Below are 15,846 nucleotides of genomic sequence, written 5' to 3'. Positions count from 1 at the left end.
GAGGTCAGAGGAGGAGAAGGAGGTGGAACAGTAGCAGTGGTCAGAGGAGGGAGAGGGAGGAGGAACAGCAGGCAATGGTCAGACTAGGAGGAGGAGGAGGGGGAGGAACAGCAGCAATGGTCAGAGGAGGAGGAACAGCAGCAATGGTCAGAGGAGGAGGAACAGCAGCAATGGTCAGATGAGGAGGAACAGCAGCAGAGGTCAGAGGAGGAGAAGGAGGTGGAACAGTAGCAATGGTCAGAGGAGGAGAAGGAGGAGGAACAGCAGCAATGGTCAGAGAGGAGGAGGAGGTGAGGAGGAGAGGAGCAGCAGCAGCAATGGTCAGAGGAGGAGGAACAGCAGCAGAGGTCAGAGGAGAGGAGGAACAGCAGCAATGGTCAGAGGAGGAGGAACAGCAGCAGAGGTCAGAGGAGGAGGAACAGCAGCAATGGTCAGAGGAGGAGGAACAGCAGCAGAGGTCAGAGGAGGAGGAACAGCAGCAATGGTCAGAGGAGAGGAGGAACAGCAGCAATGGACAGAGGAGGAGGAACAGCAGCAGTGGTCAGAGGAGGAGGAAACAGCAGCAGTGGTCAGAGGAGGAGGAACAGCAGCAATGGTCAGAGGAGGAGGAACAGCAGCAGTGGTCAGAGGAGGAGGAACAGCAGCAATGGTCAGAGGAGGAGGAAACAGCAGCAATGGTCAGAGGAGGAGGAACAGCAGCAGAGGTCAGAGGAGGAGAGGAGGAGGTGGAACAGCAGCAATGGTCAGAGGAGGAGGAACAGCAAGAGGTCAGAGGAGGAGGAACAGCAGCAATGGTCAGAGGAGGAGGAACAGCAGCAGAGGTCAGAGGAGGAGGAAGAGGGCAGCAGGTCAGAGGTCAGAGGAGGAGGAACAGCAGCAGAGGTCAAGAGGAGGAGGAGGAAACAGCAGCAATGGTCAGAGGAGGAGGAACAGCAGCAGTGGTCAGAGGAGGGAGGAGGAGGAACAGCAGCAATGGTCAGAGGAGGAGGAACAGCAGCAATGGTCAGAGGTCAAGGAGGAGGAGGAGGAGGAACAGCAGCAATGGTCAGAGGAGGAGGAACAGCAGCAATGGTCAGAGGAGGAGGAACAGCAGCAGAGGTCAGAGGAGGAGAAGGAGGTGGAACAGTAGCAGTGGTCAGAGGAGGAGAAGGAGGAGGAACAGCAGCAATGGTCAGACTGAGGAGGAGGGAGGAGGAGGAGGAGGTCAGGAGGAGAGGAGGAGGAGGAGGAGGAACAGCAGCAATGGTCAGAGGAGGAGGAACAGCAGCAATGGTCAGAGGAGGAGGAACAGCAGCAGATGGTCAGAGGAGGAGAAGCAGCAGTGGTCAGAGGAGTAGCAACAGGCAGTGGCAGAGGAGGAGAAGGGTCAGAGGAGGAGGAACAGCAGCAATGGTCAGAGGAGGAGGAAAGGAGGAGTGGTCAGGAGGAGGAACAGCAGCAGGAGGAGGAGAAGGAGGAGGAACAGCAGCAATGGTCAGAGGAGGAGGAACAGCAGCAGAGGTCAGAGGAGGAGGAACAGCAGCAATGGTCAGAGGAGGAGGAACAGCAGCAATGGTCAGAGGAGGAGGAACAGCAGCAGTGGTCAGAGGAGGAGGAACAGCAGCAGTGGTCAGAGGAGGAGGAACAGCAGCAATGGTCAGAGGAGGAGGAGCAGCAGCAGTGGTCAGAGGAGGAGGAACAGCAGCAATGGTCAGAGGAGGAGGAACAGCAGCAATGGTCAGAGGAGGAGGAACAGCAGCAATGGTCAGAGGAGGAGGAACAGCAGCAGAGGTCAGAGGAGGAGGAAACAGCAGCAGAGGTCAGAGGAGGAGGAAAAGCAGCAATGGTCAGAGGGGAGAGGAGGAGGAAGGAGGAACAGCAGCAATGGTCAGAGAAGGAGGAACAGCAGCAATGGTCAGAGGAGGAGGAACAGCAGCAGAGGTCAGAGGAGGAGAAGGAGGAGGGAACAGTAGCAGTGGTCAGAGGAGAGGAGAAGGAGGAGGAACAGCAGCAATGGTCAGACTAGGAGGAGGAGGAGGAGGAACAGCAGCAATGGTCAGAGGAGGAGGTGGAACAGCAGCAGAGGTCAGAGGAGGAGGAACAGCAGCAATGGTCAGAGGAGGAGGAACAGCAGCAGTGGTCAGAGGAGGAGGAACAGCAGCAGTGGTCAGAGGAGGAGGAACAGCAGCAGTGGTCAGAGGAGGAGGAACAGCAGCAATGGTCAGAGGAGGAGGAACAGCAGCAATGCAGTCGGTAGGAGGAGGAGGAACACAGCAGCAAGGTCAGAGGAGGAGGAACAGCAGCAATGGTCAGAGGAGGAGGAAAGCAGGCAGAGGTCAGAGGAGGAGAGAGGGAGGTGGAAACAGCAGCAATGGTCAGAGGAGGAGGAACAGCAGCAGCAGGTCAGAGGAGGTCAGGAGGAGGAGGAACAGCAGAATGGTCAGGAGGAAGAGGAAAGCAGCAGAGGTCAGAGGAGGGAGAAGGAAGTGAACAGTAGCAATGGTCAGAGGAGGAGGGAGGAGGGGAGGAGGAGGTGAGGAGGAGGAGGAGGAGGAGGAGGAGGAACAGCAGCAGTGGTCAGAGGGGGAGGAGGAGGTTGGAACAGCAGGAATGGTCAGAGGAGGTGGAACAGCAGCAATGGTCAGAGGGGGAGGAGGAGGAGGAGGAGGAACAGCAGCGATGGTCAGAGGAGGAGGAACAGCAGCAATGGTCAGAGGAGGAGGAACAGCAGCAATGGTCAGAGGAGGAGGAACAGCAGCAGGGTCAGAGGAGGAGGAACAGCAGCAATGGTCAGAGGAGGAGGAACAGCAGCAATGGTCAGAGGAGGAGGAACAGCAGCAAGGTCAGAGGAGGAGAAGGAGGTAGAACAGCAGTAGCAGTGGTCAGAGGAGGAGAAGGAGGAGGAACAGCAGCAATGGTCAGACTAGGAGGAGGAGGAGGAGGAGGAACAGCAGCAATGGTCAGAGGAGGAGGAACAGCAGCAGAGGTCAGAGGAGGAGGAACAGCAGCAATGGTCAGAGGAGGAGGAACAGCAGCAGTGGTCAGAGGAGGAGGAACAGCAGCAATGGTCAGAGGAGGAGGAGGAACAGCAGCAGAGGTCAGAGGAGGAGGAACACAGCAGCAATGGTCAGAGGAGGAGGAACAGCAGCACAGGTCAGAGGAGGAGGAACAGCAGCAGAGGTCAGAGGAGGAGAAGGAAAGTTGGAACAGTAGCAGTGGTCAGAGGAGGAGAAAGGAGGAGAGGAACAGCAGCAATGGTCAGACTAGGAGGAGGAGGAGGAGGAGGAACAGCAGCAATGGTCAGAAGAGGAGAGGAACAGCAGCAATGGTCAGATGAGGAGGAACAGCAGCAGAGGTCGGAGGAGGAGAAGGAGGTGGAACAGTAGCAGTGGTCAGAGGAGGAGAAGGAGGAGGAACAGCAGCAATGGTCAGACTAGGAGGAGGAGGAATGAGGAGGAGGAACAGTGGCAGAGGTCAGAGGAGGAGAGGAGGTGGAACAGCAGCAGAAGGTCAGAGGAGGAGAAGGAGGTGGAACAGCAGCAATGGTCAGAGGAGGAGGAAAACAGCAGCAGAGGTCAGAGGAGGAGGAACAGCAGCAGATGGTCAGAGGAGGAGGAACAGCAGCAGCATGGTCAGAGGAGGAGGAACAGCAGCAGAGGTCAGAGGAGGAGAAGGAAGTGGAACAGTAGCAATGGTCAGAGGGGGAGGAGGAGGAGGAGGAGGAGGAGGAGGAGGAGGAGGAGAAGGAGGAGGAGGAGGAGGAGGAGGAGGAGGAGGAGGAGGAGGAGGAGGAGAAAGGAGGAGGAGGAGGAGGAGGAGGAGAACAGCAGCAGTGGTCAGAGGAGGAGGAACAGCACCAGTGGTCAGAGGGGGAGGAGGAGGAGGAACAGCAACAATGGTCAGAGGAGGAGGAACAGCAGCAATGGTCAGAGGGGGAGGAGGAGGAGGAGGAGGAACAGCAGCAATGGTCAGAGGAGGATGAACAGCAGCAATGGTCAGAGGAGGAGGAAACAGCAGCAATGGTCAGAGAGGAGGAACAGCGCAGCAATGGTCAGAGGAGGAGGAACAGCAGCAATGGTCAGAGGAGGAGGAACAGCAACAGAGGTCAGAGGAGGAAGAACAGCAGCAATGGTCAGAGGAGGAGGAACAGCAGCAATGGTCAGAGGAGGAGGAACAGCAGCAATGGTCAGAGGAGGAGGAACAGCAGCAGAGGTCAGAGGAGGAGAAGGAGGTGGAACAGTAGCAGTGGTCAGAGGAGGAGAAGGAGGAGGAACAGCAGCAATGGTCAGAGGGGGAGGAGGAGGAGGAGGAGGAACAGCAGCAATGGTCAGAGGAGGAGGAAACAGCAGCAATGGTCAGAGGGGGAGGAGGAGGAGGAACAGCAGTAATGGTCAGAGGGGGAGGAGGAGGAACAGCAGCAGTGGTCAGAGGAGGAGGAAACAGCAGCAGAGGTCAGAGGGGGAGGAGGAGGAACAGCAGCAGTGGTCAGAGGAGGAGGAACAGCAGCAGAGGTCAGAGGAGGAGGAACAGCAGCAGTGGTCAGAGGGGGAGGAGGAGGAACAGCAGCAGTGGTCAGAGGAGGGGAGGAACAGCAGCAGAGGTCAGAGGAGGAGGAACAGCAGCAATGGTCAGAGGAGGAGGAACAGCAGCAGAGGTCAGAGGAGGAGGAAAAGCAGCAATGGTCAGAGGAGGAGGAACAGCAGCAGAGGTCAGAGGAGGAGGAACAGCAGCAGAGGTCAGAGGAGGAGAAGGAGGTGGAACAGTAGCAGTGGTCAGAGGAGGAGAAGGAGGAGGAGGAACAGCAGCAATGGTCAGACTAGGAGGAGGAGGAGGAGGAGGAGGAGGAACAGCAGCAATGGTCAGAGGAGGAGGACCAGCAGCAGAGGTCAGAGGAGAAGGAACAGCAGCAATGGTCAGAGGAGGAGGAACAGCAGCAGAGGTCAGAGGAGGAGAAGGAGGTGGAACAGTAGCAGTGGTCAGAGGAGGAGAAGGAGGAGGAACAGCAGCAATGGTCAGACTAGGAGGAGGAGGATGAGGAGGAGGATGAGGATGAGGAGGAGGAGGAGCAGCAGCAGCAATGGTCATAGGAGGAGGAACAGCAGCAATGGTCAGAGGAGGAGGAACAGCAGCAGAGGTCAGAGGAGGAGAAGGAGGTGGAACAGTAGCAGTGGTCAGAGGAGGAGAAGGAGGAGGAACAGCAGCAATGGTCAGACTAGGAGGAGGAGGATGAGAGGAGGAGGGAGGATGAGGATGAGGAGGAGGAGGAGCAGCAGCAGCAGAGGTCAGAGGAGGAGGAACAGCAGCAATGGTCAGAGGAGGAGGAACAGCAGCAGAGGTCAGAGGAGGAGAAGGAGGTGGAACAGTAGCAGTGGTCAGAGGAGGAGAAGGAGGAGGAACAGCAGCAATGGTCAGACTAGGAGGAGGAGGAGGAGGAGGAGGAGGAACAGCAGCAATGGTCAGAGGAGGAGGAACAGCAGCAGAGGTCAGAGGAGGAGGAACAGCAGCAATGGTCAGAGGAGGAGGAACAGCAGCAGTGGTCAGAGGAGGAGGAATAGCAGCAGTGGTCAGAGGAGGAGGAACAGCAGCAGTGGTCAGAGGGGGAGGAACAGCAGCAATGGTCAGAGAAGGAGGAACAGCAGCAGTGGTCAGAGGAGGAGGAGCAGCAGCAATGGTCAAAGGAGGAGGAACAGCAGCAATGGTCAGAGGAGGAGGAACAGCAGCAATGGTCAGAGGAGGAGGAACAGCAGCAGAGGTCAGAGGAGGAGGAACAGCAGCAATGGTCAGAGGAGGAGGAACAGCAGCAGTGGTCAGAGGAGGAGGAACAGCAGCAATGGTCAGAGGAGGAGGAACAGCAGCAGTGGTCAGAGGAGGAGGAAAAACAGCAGCAGTGGTCAGAGGAGGAGAAGGAGGAACAGCAGCAATGGTCAGAGGAGGAGGAAACAGCAGCAATGGTCAGAGGAGGAGGAACAGCAGCAGTGGTCAGAGGAGGAGGAGGAGGAGAAGGAAGAGGAGGAGGAGGAGGAGGAGGAGGAGGAGGAGGAGGAGGAGGAGGAGGAGGAGGAGCAGGAGGAGGAGGAGGACAGCAGCAGTGGTCAGAGGAGGAGGAGGAGGAGGAGGAAGAGGAGGAGGAGGAGGAGGAGGAGGAGGAGGAGGAGGAGGAGGAGCAGGAGGAGGAGGAACAGCAGCAGTGGTCAGAGGAGGAGGAGGAGGAGGAACAGCAGAGCAGTGGTCAGGAGAGGAGGAGGAGGAGGAGGAGGAGGAACAGCAGCAGTGGTCAGACTAGGAGGAGGAGTGATCTGCATGTATTTATGTAAAGAAGATAACAATGATGACTTACCTACATATATCCCACTTCTGTACATTACTGGGTATGTGGAGGGCAGCTCTAACCTCGGGGGAGTTCATGTATTCTATTACATTGTCGTAATTCAGACAGGGAGGGGTCAGTCGCACACTATTTTCAATGTCGGAGGTTTCTTGTAAAACCTAAAATCCAATGTATTTCATATCAGACAAGTAGTTCTTATGAATTAGGAGTAATACTTGAAATGGCAATATCCAATTCAATTCACTTTTAAATATAAACTGTCCAATTGAAGCATAATTTTGGAAAAAATTAATGATGCCAATATTGTATTCCTGAAGTTCTTTTCAACAAAGGTCAACTATATGTATCTGCCATCTCCCCGTTCATATATGTACATAGACTAAGTATTTATATTTAAACTGTTAGGACCAAATGTCTATAAGGTCACCTGTCAAAATAAGATATATCTACTTTTATAGTAGTTTAGTCACTAACTGCTACAAAAAAGCCACCTGACTATAAACACCGCCTGTCCTGTCTATTCCGTCTTTACATATTTTGAGTTAGCTCCCTTGCAGGTAGGTATCGATTGTGATGTCTTTAATTTGTGGGCATAATTCATGTCATTTTCTCCATAAAATATGACATTACACATGACGTCACAATCAATACCCGCAAGGGCAGATAACTGTGTAATATGCAAATACAGAATAAAGACCACCTGTCTATAGAGACCATCTGCCTATGATGATCCTTCTTTTCTGTTCCATAGAGCATTATCCACCTACCTTCACCTGTTTCTGTATGGAAGGAGAATGTAGAAATGGCCAGTTAAGGTGGGTAAATGTGAGCTTTTTCCTGGTTTCATCGTACGCAAATCCACTTTGTCCCTCACACGGGGCATACAGGTTGTATTCATTTAGTCCGCTCGAGTACACAATCTCCATGGTACCTGTTACCTGTATCACAAAACATCAGTTTTTACTAATAGGAAATTTACAAGTAGAATATTTAAGCAAGTTTATCATTCCGTTGATTAATTTATTTCTCCTACATATCAAAATAAAATATGTATGTCATCAGAGGGCCATTAATAATAATGCCATTGGTCAAAATTAATGACTTTGTGGACAATGGTAGCCACATTTATTGATGTTATCACTTTATTGTCTAGCACATGTGAACTGTTTTTCCCTACTCTGGTAAAAGACAGTTATCTGTTCCCTAGCAACCAGGGGATAACCTTGTCAAGTATGGAAGAAAACCTTATTCATTGTCACTCCCCACCATTCCTCTAACCTCAGTAGTAGGAAACCAACATATTTCTGGGTAATATGGTGTCGTTTTAGTAAGACATTATTAATGGTCAATAAGTTGAAACTATGTTATTTATTAAACATTTTACTATTTTTTCAGTATACATTGTACTTACGAGTTGTTCACATATGAGACTTCCCTTAGCATTAGCCAGGAATGCACAGCGTGTGATGTTTCCTCCACAGCAAACCTGGGTCAGGTCAGACCAAACTCTGTACATAAAAATATAAAGTATACATTTATCTATGAAATTATGATGTTTGTTGTCAATCAAGCCAGTGACAACATCAAGAATATAGAGGTATAAAAAAAAATTTGCAAACTCTTTGAAATCATGTAGTCCATGGACTCTTACAAATATGAAACAAACTTTTCTTCATAACCTGGTGAAATTAAAAGATTATGACATTAGGATAATGTCAGGTTTTTGTGCCATTCCTCAGAATGGATGTTTTTCATAGAGGAAAAAAAAGGCTAATCATAAAGTATGAAAACAAACAAGAGGCCCAAGGGCCTTAACGGTCATCTGACTATCTTGGCAATAGCTGTATAGGAAAATAATTAGATATGGTGTCATGGTAGCCATCTTCAATCTGGGATCAACCAGAGATATAACAACACTTTGACAAGATCATATCAGCCGCATTTCATGTTTCAACTTTCAGTTAAATTGCACTGGTCGAACTTAGAAGAAGTTCAAAATGTGTTTCCAAGATGGCATCTGTGGCAGCCATCTTGGATCATCTGTGGCAGCCGTCTTGGATTTTGGATCGACATAAAATATAACAACACTTGGTCAAGACCATGTCAGGATCATTTCATGCAGGTTTCAGCTTAATCACACAGGTAGAACTTAAGAAGAAGTTCAAAATTCAAGATTTTGGAATATTTGACTCTCGTGACCTTGAAAGTAGGTCAAGGTCATTCATTTCCACAACTTTGATAGCCCTTTATCTCAGCATGCTACTGACTAAATATGAATACCCTGGACCTTTCGGCTAATTAAAAGGTGTAGTTAAAAGATTTTAGCTTAATTGACCCCTGTGACCTTGAAAAAAGGTCAAGGTCATTCATTTTTATAACTATGGTAAACCTTCATCCCAGCATGCCACCAGCAAAATATGAGTATCCTAGACTTTTGGGTTAGTTAACAAAAATCATTCAAGGAATTTTGCCTATTTGACCCCTGTGACCTTGAAAGAACGTCAAGGTCATTAATTTTCACAGTTTTGGTAGCCCTTCATCCCAGCATGCTACAGGCCAAATATGAGTACCCTGAACATTTCGGTTAGTTAGAAGAAGTCATTCAAAGATTTTAGTCTATTTGACTCCTATGACCTTGGAAGTAGGTCAAGGTCATTCATTTTCACAACTTTGGTAGCCCTTCATCCCAGCATGCTACAGGCCAAATATGGAGTACCCTGGACCTTTCGGTTAGTTAGAAGAAGTCATTCAAAGATTTTAGCCTATTTGACCCCCGGTGACCTTGACAGTATGTCAAGGTCATTAATTTTCACAACTTTTGTAGCCCTTCATCCCAGCATGCTATAGGCCAAATATGAGTACCCTGGACCTTTTGGTTAGTTAGGTGACCTTGAAAGTAAGTCAAGGTCATTTATTTTCACAACTTTGATAGCCTTTCATCCCAGTATGCTACAGGCCAAATATGAGTACTTTGGGCCTTACAGTTATTGAGAAGAAGTTGTTTGAATGAAAAGTTTACGCAATTGACCTAAAAACCAATAATTGTTTTTATCACATAACTAGCCCGTCCAGCCATTTCATACGGCCATGTCATAAATTGACGTCATAATCTTTATATGACGTCGCCTGATGGTCTCAGTAGACGAAAATGTCATATCCCAGCCGGTTTTCTATTGTTTTATATACAGACAAAATTTGAGTTTTACTTATATTTCTATTAATAAAAGTTATGTGATAAATAGAATCTTACACTTGTGACTATGTGATATGAAATTTATCAAACTCGTTAAATAATTTGATATGCCACTAAATTATTGAATTTGTTTGATAAATTCCATATCACAGAGCCACTCATGTAAGACCTTCTATATGTATGTATATTGTAAACAGAACTTACTTGTCTCCTATCAAGCCATGGTAATATGCGAAGTAGATCAAAGAATCTGTATTCATCTCGCTATCACTCAGTCCATTGCCAACTACGAAACCTTGAAAGTTGAAGCTGGAGTCATCCACGAGTCTGGCTGACAGGGTTGGAACATAAATCCCTCCATAGCTTTCTCCAGAGACAAAGAAGTCATTGGTCTTATATTCCGGGAATTTCAGAAAGAAATTCTTCAGTGCCAGATGATTATCCAGGGCAACCTGATATATGAAATATTAATAAACATGGAACTATTACATTCTGGAACAATGCAGGAAATCCACTGGTCATTATGGCAAGTGATGTCAGGAAATAATGACATGATGTCAGGATTTGGGAGGACGGTGGGAAAAAATGACAACTTCTGCTGGATGTTTGCAGCACATCTTTATGATGATTTTCTCCACAATGTGGCTTGATGTAATCATAATGTGACAAAAAGTATCTGAAATTTGTGCAGAGTTAGCAAAATTAAAACTTTGAGATTTAAGATCCTATAAAGGAGATATCTTAAAAAACTATTCATTCCATAGGAGATTTTATGAAATAATTCTTTATAAGTTTTTATTTTTTCGAGTCTTTGCTGGCAAAAATTAAAAAATTTTGAGAGGAGTTGTATAAAATATCACATAAATTGAACACAAATTTTGGATACTTTTGATCTCATAACAACAACTTTCATTTTGAAGAACCTCAATGTTGTAAAAATCCAACCGAGGCTAGAATACCATAAGGATCACAATAAATTTCCAGTCAACGAAAAACGTTCAAGGCTATATATATTACACTAATGACACCTGCAAAAATATTATATGGGGAAATTCACTAGATATCAGGAGGATTATGTGATAAAACTGTAGATAAAAGGAGTTTTATTTAGCAAAACACATTAATATACTTTAGTTGATGATGAGAGAGTATCATTGGAAAATTGTACTAGCATTATGTGATCCAACAAATCAAAGTACTGAAAGTACTGGAGGCTCTGTCCAACAAAAAATCTATAATGGTCATCACACAGCAAACCAGCTGTTTACTATAACATCTCATGAAATATTAAATATCAATCAAATAAAAATGTTATCAGCATGTCTATCAAAGAGGATAAACTTGTGTTACCTGATCGTCGTCAGTCTTGTAATCTTTGTCAGGTGAGTAAGAGAATCCCACACCTGCTGGAGCCTCCAGGTAAATCATGTTAGCTACCTGTAATTTACAGTATGATTCAAAGTTACTTCATTAAGTACAAATCCCATCTATATCTACGAAGTATAAAGTTGATTGTCACGTAACAGCTTCTGATTATACTGTAGTCAAACTTTCTTTCATGGCTTTTAAAGTTTGCAATTTCTATTTAAAGATAAGAAAACAGATTTACTTTCGAGTTTGAAATTTAATGGAAATATCTTTCAACATATTGAGGTAAATATTAATTTGCTAAGATGGACTTTTTCAGATTTAAAAAACTTAATGAAAATACCTTACAACATATGATAAATAAACTTTCACAAATTTATTTTTATTGTAAAATTCGAAAAAAGTAAATTGTACAGAAAAGAAATTTAGTATCGCAAAATCCTTATTATGTGTAACAAATAGCTTAATTAACAATATTTCCATTTGATATTATTTTTGTTATGTTGTATTAACAACCAGGGTGATTGATAAAATGGAACACTAGGTTTAGTTTCAGAGGTAGAGGAAAGTCCAAGAACCTCCCCTTCCCCCCAAAAAAAAAACAACAAAAAAAGCAACACCAAAATACTGTCAATTCTCAGTTCTTATCAACAGTCACACATGGAATTAAAGCTTAACAACCCTGAGAAGATGGTGTATTGGCAGAATGATGGTTCACTTGACCTGCACACTCTGCCAATGTTAGATTGGTAAGGGACAGTCAGTGTCATTTAAAGGATGTGCCTGGTTAAGTGGAAGAAAGTTCGAGTACCAAAAAAAAACCTTCAACTAACGATCAGTACTTCGCAATTGCATGTTGCTCCAAAGGTATTTGAATCTATATCCAAGAGTTGAAGGGCTCCAAGTTATATGTTGGACATACAACTAAACCACTTGATGGGCCAATGGAGCCCCTCCTGGCCAAAGTAGGTTCAATATATTCCATAGGTTTGAAAAAAAATACCCACGGTAGGCAAAATTGAGTGAAAAAGAAGAAGAGAAAAACTTACAGTATTCCAGCTGTATGAATTATAGTACACAGTCTTTCCATCAGAATTGATCTGGAAAAAAAATCAATATAAACATTTCAATTGATGGAGATTACAAACTGTAATAAATCTACAGGTAAAAAACTCTTCAATGTGAAAAGATATAATTTTGGCTTCATCAGACATGGATGGTAATTATGGGAAATCTTGGTTTTGAGTTATCATCAACTATGTATCTATTTGTGTCTACTTAATAGCTGCCTTAGTTTAGAGTTGGATATTTATCAATTTTCCTGAGCATAACATTAGGTTTATTTACTATATAAGATTTTTCCCCTTCATACAAAGAAAAGAACAGAATTTTAGTCTCAGAAGAACTATTTTCACAGCGACATGAAATTGGATACATTAACTGCATGTTAAAATTCATGAAGTTATATCCAAGATGTACATTATGGTTTCGCCACTTGAATTCATGACGTCACCCCTAATTGTTTTATCTGTACTTCTGGTTCAATGGTTTGCAAACTGTCATGCACCCTAAAAGTTGACAGAGAAATCATCCATCATTAATTGATTTGTTAACTACTAAGGTATGTGTACACTAACCTTTTTTTTAAAAAAAAGGGGGGGGGGGAATAAAACATTACAACTCAATATTACTAGGATATATTGTGTTTATGATCTTTATCAATGTGTGTTTCAGAACTATTATAAAAACTGCCAAATAATTCATATCTGCATTTATACATTGTACAAATGTAAGTACCCTGAAGGGCCCATGTTCACTGAGGAGTCCAAGATCAGAACTACAGCCTGGTCCTCCATTCATCCACAGGACCACGGGATCTGTCTTAGGATTGTTTTGAGATTCCAAAAACCTTTATGGTAAAAATAAAATATACATCTCTTATTAAAAGACTTTCTCTGAAGATACATCTGCCATGGGTATTGTTCTTAAATATTATCAATGGGTGGCAGTGTAAAATTGTTATCACATACCCCTATATCAAGTAACTTAGCAAAATACATGTGGGTGAAAGATCAAGTGTAAAGTCTTTAAGTTCGAAAGAAAGCTTTCCAATATATATTCAAGTTTCTAAATTTTGAATTTCTTTTCGAATATATGTAATTCTAATGAAACATACTGGTATTCAGAAATAAGCAGCTTCTTATAAGACCACATGTAGTCAATTGTGGGTTTTGATGGGACTCGTATTTCTTAATATGGATGGAAAATGTTTGCTTGCTGACTTACATACATGAAATCGAATGTATTGTAGAGTAGATTATATCTATATATTTACCAGTAGTGGAGTTTCTTGTTACCAGTAGCATTGAGATATCCGGAGTACTGTTTCCATGTTGGCTGTGTCTTCAATCCTGGCATGGTCACGATCTGATCCTCAACGGCCGCAGAGGTCGCCGTGGTGACAAGAAAACAGGAGACCAGGAAAAGGGACGAAATCATGGTGAATGGGCAGGTCAAGAGGAAATCTTTCTGTACCAATTCTGAATAAAAATGTAACTATTGTACTGCAGTGTTCCCAGTCACGGTTCCGCTTGTGCATTACCTTGCACGGTACACTGCTAACTCAGGTACATCACTGGGAATGTCGGCCTACCACAGCCCTAATTTTTATGTGCTTATATTCTGTGTGACATATGATGCATGCCTCCTGAAAACCCAAATGGGGATTAGGTCTCGATAGAAGATGCATGTGTGGCAGCTGGTAGTTTACAAAACTTTGGTCCATTTGTAATTTAGCCAAAAAAAAATTCAGATTTACATTCAGGTTATACTGATGATAAAGTTACATACTGGTTCAGCTAAAATAATATTCCCTACCTACAAACATACAGGAACATGTTTAAGCTTTACCTGAACAAAATAATTTTAAACATTTAGACATAATCACTGATCGGTATGTTTTCCCACACCTTTACAGAATTTGGCGAGGACATGCAGTATAATTAGACACCTTTTGTAGCAGTGAACTGTGCAGGATAATACAAAAGTAGAATTGTCAATAGTGAGACTATCATATCAATAAATCAGAAATAAAAAGGTAATTGCTTTTTACTTTTTGAATAAACAATTCAATAGATCATACACATTATTAACTCAAAGAGAGTCTGATATCATTTCTGTATTGTCAGTAACAATTATAGTTGTAGTGACTCAAGATGTTTTTAGGATTTCTCTTCCATTTTTAATTAAGACTTTGTTTTCTTAAAAAAGAAAACTTGAATTTCACTTAATTTTCATAACAAAATATATTTCAACATTGGGAAGTATATTTTGTTCTGAAGAAAAAAAATAACATGGCGGTTCAGGTTAAAGTTAGTCAGCACCATGATGTTTATATGGAGTTTTATACAAAACATGGGCCATTTAACACCTCCAAAGGAGATTATAGGTGAACACAGTTAAGGAACTTACATGTACAGTGTATGTGTACCACCATAAGAGTAGATTTTGTGATTTTGCCTTCGTAATTGAGGTACCCATTAGAGACCAGGGACATATAAAGTGAACAGGGGAATGTCTACCTATTCTTGTTTTCATAATATATAACAAGGTTCATCAGGCCATATACTTAGTCAATAATTTTGTTCATCATATGACACTCATTGGAAAGATATGTATCAGGATTAGACTGGGTCGATCATCGGTGACCATACAGATAGCTCAGCGGTAGAGCATTGGGCTAGTGTTTGGAGGTCTTGGTTTCGAATCCAAGTCTGGCTGCTACATTTTCTCCTTTCCCGACTACAAAATTGGCGCCTAATTAACTAAACTACCCATGGTAGTGGTATAAAGGTCTTGTATGTCTTCAAGGACAAAGACTTTGAAAAGGGAGAGAGGAGTGTGGCGGAATTGGACTGGGTCACTCATTGGTGCTCAGCAGTAGAGAATTTGGCTATTGCTGGGAGGTCCCGGCCACGTTTGAATCCCTGTTTGGTGGCTACATTTTCTCCTCTCCTTTTACAATTATTACTCTTTAAGGTAAGATATGTTTCACTGATATATAGAGGCTATTTATTAAAAAAATCACAGATTGAAAAAAAAATTTCTCTACCGTAGAGTTCATACCCTAGATACTTCAATATAAACTTTTGGTTAGAAATGTGTGCTATGTCCCTGTGACTATACTTATGTATTTCGAAGCTAAATGTTCCTGCCACATGTGTGTGTGCTGTATGTTGTATGTATGTACATTGTACTTGTATAATTTGAGAAGAAATCAACTGCTCCAGTCACTGCCAGGATGAGGTTATGGGGCGTAACTAAGTAACAGGATGAACAGATAACAAGAGATCCCAGAGGGATCTTGGCGCCCACCAAAGAATGATCTATGTCTGACAAACGAAAGAGGGATCTTTTCTCTGCTTTTCAAACTTTAACTACATATTACTACAAATGAAATTTGAGAATGATCCTTTGAGAACTATCTGAGATATATAACGGTAACAAATATCAATTATCAAATTCTAAGATGGCGGCCTGTCGGCCATCTTGTTCACCGATCGGTCCGAAAATGTGATATGCACAGCTAGACCCCAAGGGGAACCTGCACATGCAATTTGACACAGATCCCTTAAGTACTTTCTGAGAAATAGCGGTAACAAACTTTATCTATTAAAATCCAAGATGGCTACCTGTCGGCCATCTTATTCATCGATCGGTCCCAAAATGCAATATGCACAACTAGGGCCCTAGGGGAACCTACATGTGAAATTTTAGAAGAATCCCTTCAGTACTTTCTGAGAAATAGCGGTAACAAACTTTATCTATCAAAATCCAAGATGGCGGCCTGTCGGCCATCTTGTTGACCGATTGGTCCCAAAATGCAATATGCACAACTAGACCCCTAGGGGAACCTACATGTGAAATTTGAGAAAGATCCCTTCAGAACTTTCTGAGAAATAGCGGTAACAAGAATTGT

At 44.3% G+C, this 15,846-nt stretch overlaps 1 protein-coding gene across 2 annotated transcripts in view; it reads right to left on the bottom strand.

The window, feature by feature from the left end:
- LOC138315375 (lysosomal protective protein-like) overlaps positions 1-15,846 on the bottom strand; it is a 104,080-nt gene that overhangs the window by 87,877 nt on the left and 357 nt on the right. For both annotated transcript variants that reach the window (XM_069256355.1, XM_069256354.1), the window contains exons 2-9: positions 13,204-13,408; positions 12,666-12,777; positions 11,918-11,968; positions 10,851-10,937; positions 9,705-9,952; positions 7,719-7,815; positions 7,075-7,245; positions 6,317-6,465 (exon numbers count right to left, since the gene is read on the bottom strand). In XM_069256355.1, the coding sequence (XP_069112456.1) occupies positions 6,317-6,465; positions 7,075-7,245; positions 7,719-7,815; positions 9,705-9,952; positions 10,851-10,937; positions 11,918-11,968; positions 12,666-12,777; positions 13,204-13,367 (1,079 nt within the window). In that variant the 5' untranslated portion in view covers positions 13,368-13,408. The remainder of the gene's footprint in view (positions 1-6,316; positions 6,466-7,074; positions 7,246-7,718; positions 7,816-9,704; positions 9,953-10,850; positions 10,938-11,917; positions 11,969-12,665; positions 12,778-13,203; positions 13,409-15,846) is intronic.

Source organism: Argopecten irradians, chromosome 2 (assembly GCF_041381155.1).
Source record: "Argopecten irradians isolate NY chromosome 2, Ai_NY, whole genome shotgun sequence".
In the NCBI taxonomy this organism is placed as follows: domain Eukaryota; kingdom Metazoa; phylum Mollusca; class Bivalvia; order Pectinida; family Pectinidae; genus Argopecten; species Argopecten irradians.
This window is presented reverse-complemented; position numbering and strand designations above follow the sequence as displayed.